This window comes from Lactuca saligna, chromosome 9 (assembly GCF_052625555.1).
Source record: "Lactuca saligna cultivar CGN05327 chromosome 9, ASM5262555v1, whole genome shotgun sequence".
NCBI lineage: Eukaryota > Viridiplantae > Streptophyta > Magnoliopsida > Asterales > Asteraceae > Lactuca > Lactuca saligna.
This window is the reverse complement of record NC_136425.1, coordinates 175273507-175281060: the sequence shown is the minus strand read 5'-3', so window position 1 is coordinate 175281060 and position 7554 is coordinate 175273507. Positions and strand designations below refer to the sequence as shown.

Genomic DNA, 7554 nt, shown 5'->3' with positions numbered 1-7554 from the left:
AGACAATCACCTTGGAGGTTGAGAGCTCCGCCACCATTGATAACGTTAAAACCAAAATTCAAGATAAGGAGGGGATTCCACCTGATCAAATACAGGTTGATCCTTGCAGGGAAGCAATTGGAAGATGGGTGAACTTTGGTTGATTATAAGATCCAGAAGGAATCCAATTTGAACCTTGTTATTCATCTTCGTGGTAGTGATCTCCGTAAGTTGAAATAGATAGCTCTGTTAGTGTTCTTTTGATATGGTGTTTGGCTGATTATAAGATTTTACCCTTTTTTTGTGTTTGATGTGTTTGGTGTTTATTATCTTATCTTCTATACATGAATGCTGTTGGGTTACTAAATATTTTCGTGTTATAATTTTAATAGGTGAGGGAGAAAGACAAAGCTGGGTGTATGTGTGTGTTTACGAGAGAGAGAGAGAGAGAGAGAGAGCCTTTAATTAAATAATTATATATATATATATATATATATATATATATATATATATATATATTAAATAGAGAAAACCTCATAAATGGTCCCTGTGTATTGAAATGACGAAAATGCCCCTCACTTAACGGTAGAAAGCTGATAGAGTTAGGCGGAAGGATCATTTGTTAAAAGTTTTGAAACCACAGGCACCATCTATGATGTTTTTTGAACTTAGGAACTAAACTTGATATTTTCAGAAACCACAGTAACCATTTTTGTAGTTTTGTCTAAAAAAAACATGAAAATGGTTTTGAATAGTAGACACAATGTACAATCATTATATTTTCAATATTAATTTGTGGAGGTGGTTTTGACTTTTTATTGGGTGTGTTTAAAATCCCCGTCCACAGTAAAACTTGAACCGTCGATCTAAAAGAAGAAAAAAACATCGGATACCACTGGATTAGTTTATACCCAAAATAAATTAATAATTTAATATACAATTCATTAGGGGTGTTCGCAGTGCGGTTTAGAGTTGAAACCGCAAACCGCACCGCACATGCGGTTTGAGTTTTTTGGAAACCGCAAACCGCGCCAGAAAAGCTCTAAACCGCATTATGCGATGCGGTTTCATGCGGGCGGTTTATGTGCGGTTTATGCGGTTTGATAAGTTGTTTCAATTTATAACTTTGGTTGTTATTAATTACATTTAAACACTTTCAAAATTTATTAATTATATATACCATTTAAAAGGCATTGATATTGAAAACAAAAAAACCACATAATGTTTTGCAAAGTTGTTATGACTTATGAAATTTGATATCATAGTCTTTTAAGTTTTTAATTATCATATTTAACCATCGTGATATAGAATAAAGTTATTGGATAGTATGAAGTATTTGGTGATTGAAACCTTTGATATATATATATATATATATATATATATATATATATATATATATATATATATATATATATATATATATATATATACACACATACACGACGCGGTGCGGTTTGAACCGCGGTTTGGTAACTATAAACCGCAAACCGCACCGTGAAATTCTAAACCGCATTATGCGGTGCGGTGTGGGCGGTTTGTGCGGTTTTTTGCACACCCCTACAATTCATAACAAACATCTATTAATGAATTAATACATTTTATTTTATAGGTTATATATGATTATTTATTTAATAGTTATTTAAACAAAGAGTTGAAAGTTTGGTATGTTTTCTAATTCTCAATAAATAATAATAAATAAAAAACAAACAATTGAAAGTTTGGTTTGCAAATGGCCACGTATCTCATATAAAGTGGCAGTACTCATATAGGAAGTGTGGTTTGCAAATAGCCACGTATCTCATATAAAGTTTGGAATGTTTTCTTATAGGTTCAAATCCAATTCGTATGTTGATTTTGCTTCTCAATGATGGTAATTGTACAAAGGAAAATCGAAGTAGGCTATCAAGTATCAATAAAGTTAGAAGAAAAAATCTCAATTTATGAGTTATCAAATCTGGTTTGATAATCTGTTTGATTTTTCATTAGAAATCATTTAATCCTTCATCTGCCATCTCAGGTGCAAAAAATTAATCCAATTCTCAGTCCCCTGATTCGATTCCGAGGTATGTCTTCAATTTGCGTTGAAATTCGAAGATTTGAATCATTTTAAGATTTGAGAAATGATGATAATACATGATAGAATCGATTTAACTTCGAGAGTTTTATTCTTTTTTTCATTTGTAATCAGATAGAAATATATGTTTAGCACGATGGACAAATTTTGCTTTCACTTATAACTGATAAGGAAGACTTTTGGTTATTGCTTTAGGATCCTAGGGCATTACGTTCGAGTTTCAATTGAAATAATCGAACTTGGCATTACAATCAAAAAGAAATTTTGTTTGATTTGGTAAAAGATTTCGGTAAATCGTACTCGTACTAATATGCCTGAATTAGTGCATTAAATTGACGTTTTCAGATTCAGTCAGTTTGATTTTAAATTTCGACACTCTGTTGGCATATCTGAAACCTAAAATGACACTCTGTTTCCATCCTAGGTAGATGAAGGTCTGAAGTCTGCAACTTGAAAGGTGACATTGCTGTAAGTTCCGATCATCATGCCTGAGAAATCTCATCCCAACAACAACGGAAAAGCTGTACAATCCATAGAACCTCACCAATCTTCATGGCTCACACATTGGACAGGAACACGATTTGAATCAAGCACACATGTTCCTTCAACTCGCCTTATTCAAAACAAAGAAGATGATTTTGATATGAAGATACACACGAAGGGAGTTGACATAGCATCCGATAGCTGTGGATCTTCAAAAGGGATCAACGATTTGGAATTAGCAATGAGTTTAAAGAAACCAGGTACTCAATCTTTCCCATTTTTCAAACGAGGTCAAGAAAGTGGGAGAAGTTTCATAATGAACGAAGGAAGTCAAGCTCAAGGATTAGGACCTCAAGTTTCTCACAAGAAATCAACAGCTGGTTTGAATATAGGATCTTCATCAAGAGAATGTCATTTTCAACGTGAAGAAGCATCACAAATTCCTTCTGAACAGGTGAAGTATCACATGTTTTTTGGTGAAAGCCAAACAACCCATGGACAAGAAAACATGAGCCAGCTTAAAACCATATTCGCATCCAAAAACCACTTGCCAAAAACTAATTCAGTAGCCATGGAACAAGAACACAAGATGTCATCTTTTTTAAGACAAGATAATGCATCCCTTTTGAAGACTGACCCTTCTACAAGCAGCAATTCTTCACCTTCTTTAATTGCAGAACAATACAAAAGGATGCAAAAACATATTGGAATGGGATTCTTTCCACATCAAAGTTGTCCAGAAGTGATCAAACCAGGGACAATGCAGTCATTTCAAAATGTTTCTCACAGTTTTTCAAGGACAACTCACAGTGTGTTAATCACAAAACAGACTGATGTTAAAGTGTATCAAGAAAAGCAGATCTTTAGGGAGTCCATGGTATCTACTCGGCTTAAAGAAGAAACTGTAAGGGAGGTCAACCACAGCCCTGCATATTTTGCTAATAGTCAACGAGGGGTAAAGCTTCAACTTTTGGAGTCTTCAGATCAAGAATCTCAGGAAAAGATTGAAGATGTTCAAAAAAATGAGTCATCAGCTGATACTGACACCATGGATATGGAATCTTTCAAGGAGAATCATCTTTCTGGTAACCTTTTTTCAACCACATCCTTTATCCCATTGATAGTATTCTTTTTTCCATATCTATTGTTGCTATTGATGTGACATTTTTTATTTAAATTTTTTACATCAGTAGTTAACTTACATTTTCTTATCTTTTATTACAGGTGTACAATTCTCCCCACAAACCAAGGTCCATTACTGTACCTTAAACCCTTTTTGGTTTCTTTTTCTTGATTTTTTCGTGTCCAACTGGGAATAGATTAATTTTAGGTTAAAACATATACTTCCATAGTCGCAATTAATTAGTAAAAAGATAAAACATTGTTGCATAAATAGTCATCTATAAAATCAGAACATTTTATTATCCTTATAAACATATATGTGAAAAAGTTGCCAACAATGAACTCATTCATTTTTTTTGTAACATTTCAGGAGATGACAATGGAGTCAAATATTCCCATTTTACCCTTGTCAAAACCAAAAGACACACACAGAAAACGTAAAATGGAACTCCCGGATATTAACCTAGAAATTTCCTCTCTCCCAGCTTCATCAAGCTCAACCGAAAAAGAAAAAGAAAAAGAAAAAGAAAAAGAAAAAAGCGACCCATGCACCTCAAGAACACAAAGCCTAGACATCAACCTTGGCCACACAACTAACTCAAACTCAAACTCATGTGGCCACACAACTAACCATGGTTCAGAGCCAGGTAGCCGTTGGATCAAACGCCTCAAGCTGACCGGGTCGGGTTTTCTTCCAAAAACTTCACCTGACAACAAGCGTTTTACAAAAGTAAAAGTGGGCCCACCATCAGAAACTACGATAGCTGAATCTAGTGATCGTCATAATAATAATAAAGAGGTGGTTGGACTTTCGAATGCTTGGATTCAAAGATGGAGTAGTAATCAGGGGCAAAAGAGTCCGGTGGTGGAAAGAATTGAAAAGGGAGAATGTAAAGTGGGGCCTCCGGAGGAAGATGAGAAAAAGCAGTTTCCGAGTATTGCTGCAATGGCGTTGATGGGGAAGGCCATGAGTGGGTTTCAACAGTGTAAGTTTCAGAAAAGGGAATCGTTTATGGTTTGGAATACAAAAGGTTTTGAGTAATATATAGGTTTCATAAAGTACGCAAGAAAACGGTAATTTAGGTCTCTTTTTTTTTTTGTTTTTTTGGATTCGGTTTGTATCTACTTGATAACTTCATTTTGGTTATGGTAATGTCGGTGTTTTTATGGAATTAAGTTAGCCTACGAACCTTTTAGTGGTTGCTATTGAGGTGTTGTTAAGTCTCACTACATAAGTATTAGTTTATGCATAAGTGGTTTGGTGGTGAAATGTAGGAATATCAAAGAGGTTTTAGGTTGAAACCCGGATATTGTGATTTGTGTTTTTCCTATTGTGGAGTCTTTTTGCAATGTAATTAGTAGAGTAAGTTGTAGAAATTGTCCATGCAAGTTGGTATTTATAGTTATTATATAGACAAAAAATAAAATAAAATACCAACAAAAAAACATTGCATAACTTTTATTGTAAGAAAACATGAAATATTATGTAAAAGTAAAAAAATAACCATAACAGTTTAATCTGTAAAATTGTAGTATTTAATTAAAAATAAAAGTAAAATATAACTATGTTGTGTTAATGAATGATTATTATTATAATAAATGTGTAAGTATATGTAATATAATATCATGTTAATGAAATTTTGTTAATATCATGCTAAATTCAAAAAACTTATGGAACTATGGTAAATGTTATTCTAAACTGACAATAAACATATATCCTAAACAAAGATCCCAACTATTTCCCGACCATGACTATTTTGCAAATAAACAAACAATTTAGTTTTTCATTATATCACAAACAATTTTCTAGAAATCTTTCTAACATGCACCATCCAATGAACAACTATTAACAAATACTTTACTTGAAAAGAATAGTTGATTATAAGAATGGTAAACAAAGAATTTAATCACGAGTTTAGTTTTAATGAGAAACCATCATAAAGGGAAATCATTGAGCCAAGGTTTAAGAGACAATGTAAGTACCTTGGTATTATTGGTAAAAAAATATGTAAGTACCTTGTTATTATAGGGAAACAGTAAAGTAAATTGCTTACGGTAATAGAAATAATAAAGTAAATTGTTATTTCCTGTATTTTTCTCATATTATAAACTTGTCATCTGACCCTAAATAAACTAGGATCAATTCAGACTGAAAAGGGAAACCAAGAATCTTAAAAGATGAGAAAATAATTAAGAATCGATTGCAGGTTTTGGTTCTAATAAACAATTTGCACAATGACCTTGTAAACACCAATTGTAGATCCTAATAACCTAAAATCAAAGTAGAACGACGGCGATATAGGAATCAAGATGAAAAGTGGTGGCCATAATGATGGAATCAGGTGGTTGAAGGAGTTGTAAACTTGTAGTGTTAGAGAGAAAAGAAAGAGATATAGGTGATTGACGGCAGTACAGGGAGGTGACGACAACGTTTTAAGGTTAGAGAGAGAAGGGGCTTAAAGAATGCTGACAGTAAGTTGTAATATGTTGGAGGTCTGTGGATGTTTATTGAAGTCGGTGACGGCTACATGGTAGTGATACTTTTTGAAGCAGGTGAATCAAAAAGCTAAGATGCGAAGAGATACCCTGAAACAGAGGAAGAAACAAATAGTAGAGATGTGGAATATTGGTAATTCAAACTTCCAATTTTAAACCCCCTCCATTATTGGTTTTAAACTCCAAATTTTTTCGGAACGAATTATAGACGTAGACTTGAGCAGAATATGCCATGTAGCAAAGTAGAGTTTTAGAAAATTGTCATGCGGCATAATTGGGTTTTGTTTATTAGAGAAGTAGATAGATTTTCAAGAAAAGAGAGATTGAAATGAACAAGCCCTAATCGAACCATCACAAACCTTGAAACTTTGGGTGTAGATTGTAGCATTTGAGTGAAGCAATTGAAACATGAGGATGCCAACCTAGCACCATTGCAAACATCATATTATCCAGAAGAAGATGACCAATGAATGTAAGGGTGAGTTAAAATGGGGAAACGAAGGTATAATGGTCATTTTTCAAAGATTTAACTCTTTATAGGCTCATATATAATGGTGTAAGTTGGAAGGACCAAATTTGCATGAAATTAAAACCGCAAAGACTTTCCAAGCAAGATAATCTAAAATTGGACTGAACCTGCAAATTTACCAAAACGCATGGACCATTCTGTAACTTACTCAAAATTTTAACACAACAAATCTGATTTTAAAACTTTATTACTAGTGAATACACTTTCTTGTATGAATATAAAATTTAACGACGTGATATGATGGGAAAATAAAATTAGAAGCAAAACTGGAATATTGAAGGGGATACAACTATAAGTACTCAAGTACCATGAATATTTCAAGTGCAGAGAATGATTGAGAATTAAGACAATTGGAGGGACAGAAAATGACAAGTTTATAAATTTAGTTGAAGTTTGTGAAACTTGAAAATCTTATATAAAAATAAATTATTCCGTTGCCGGGACTTGAACCCGGGTCTTCCGGGTGAGAGCCGGATATCCTAACCAACTAGACTACAACGGAATTTGTTTTATTAGTTTTTAAGTTATTAAAAGAAGATACTAAATATGGGATAAAATTAAAGATTATTAAAATCTGTATATATAATTTTCCATAAATTATGTTATTCCGTCAAAGTTTTTAAAAATCATCTTTCTAGGTACGATAATGTGATTTTCAGGAATTTCAAAATTTTCTTGTGGTATCAATAAATGCAACTATTTGGTGTACTAAAAAAAATGGAACTGTAATAATATTAACATCTTCAAATTACAAAGACTTTAGCCAACATCTTATATGTAGATCTAGAATATATAAAATGACAATACGTATACATCTTAAACCGAATGTTTTAGCTCTAAGGAGTTTTGAAGATAAAAATCCTTTTATTGG

General features: G+C 32.9%; 1 protein-coding gene and 1 non-coding gene across 3 annotated transcripts; one reads left to right on the top strand and one right to left on the bottom strand.

Annotated features, from left to right (window-relative positions):
- Positions 1 to 1808: 1808 nt before the first annotated feature.
- LOC145014720 (uncharacterized) lies at positions 1809 to 4830 on the top strand. Of its 2 annotated transcripts, none has more exons than XM_078973150.1 (5): positions 1809 to 1896; positions 1997 to 2042; positions 2482 to 3621; positions 3761 to 3786; positions 4029 to 4830. In XM_078973150.1, the coding sequence occupies exons 3-5, from the start codon at positions 2538 to 2540 to the stop codon at positions 4698 to 4700; spliced, it is 1782 nt and encodes a 593-aa protein (XP_078829276.1). In that variant the 5' UTR covers positions 1809 to 1896; positions 1997 to 2042; positions 2482 to 2537; the 3' UTR covers positions 4701 to 4830. The 2 variants fall into 2 exon arrangements, with proteins under 2 accessions (XP_078829276.1, XP_078829275.1); XM_078973149.1 differs by having other exon boundaries at positions 1810 to 1896; positions 2478 to 3621.
- Positions 4831 to 7112: 2282 nt separating this feature from the next.
- Positions 7113 to 7185, bottom strand: TRNAE-CUC (transfer RNA glutamic acid (anticodon CUC)). Its single transcript has one exon. It is a non-coding gene; the product is annotated as a tRNA-Glu (tRNA).
- Positions 7186 to 7554: the final 369 nt, after the last annotated feature.

What these genes read in the sequence shown, in the direction of transcription:
- LOC145014720 (XM_078973150.1), top strand. Translation starts at nt 2,538, where the DNA reads ATGCCTGAGAAATCTCATCCCAACAACAACGGAAAAGCTGTACAATCC. An exon ending in CAAGGAGAATCATCTTTCTG is followed by an intron (nt 3,622 to 3,760) that starts GTAACCTTTTTT and finishes CTTTTATTACAG; the next exon opens with GTGTACAATTCTCCCCACAA. An exon ending in AATTCTCCCCACAAACCAAG is followed by an intron (nt 3,787 to 4,028) that starts GTCCATTACTGT and finishes GTAACATTTCAG; the next exon opens with GAGATGACAATGGAGTCAAA.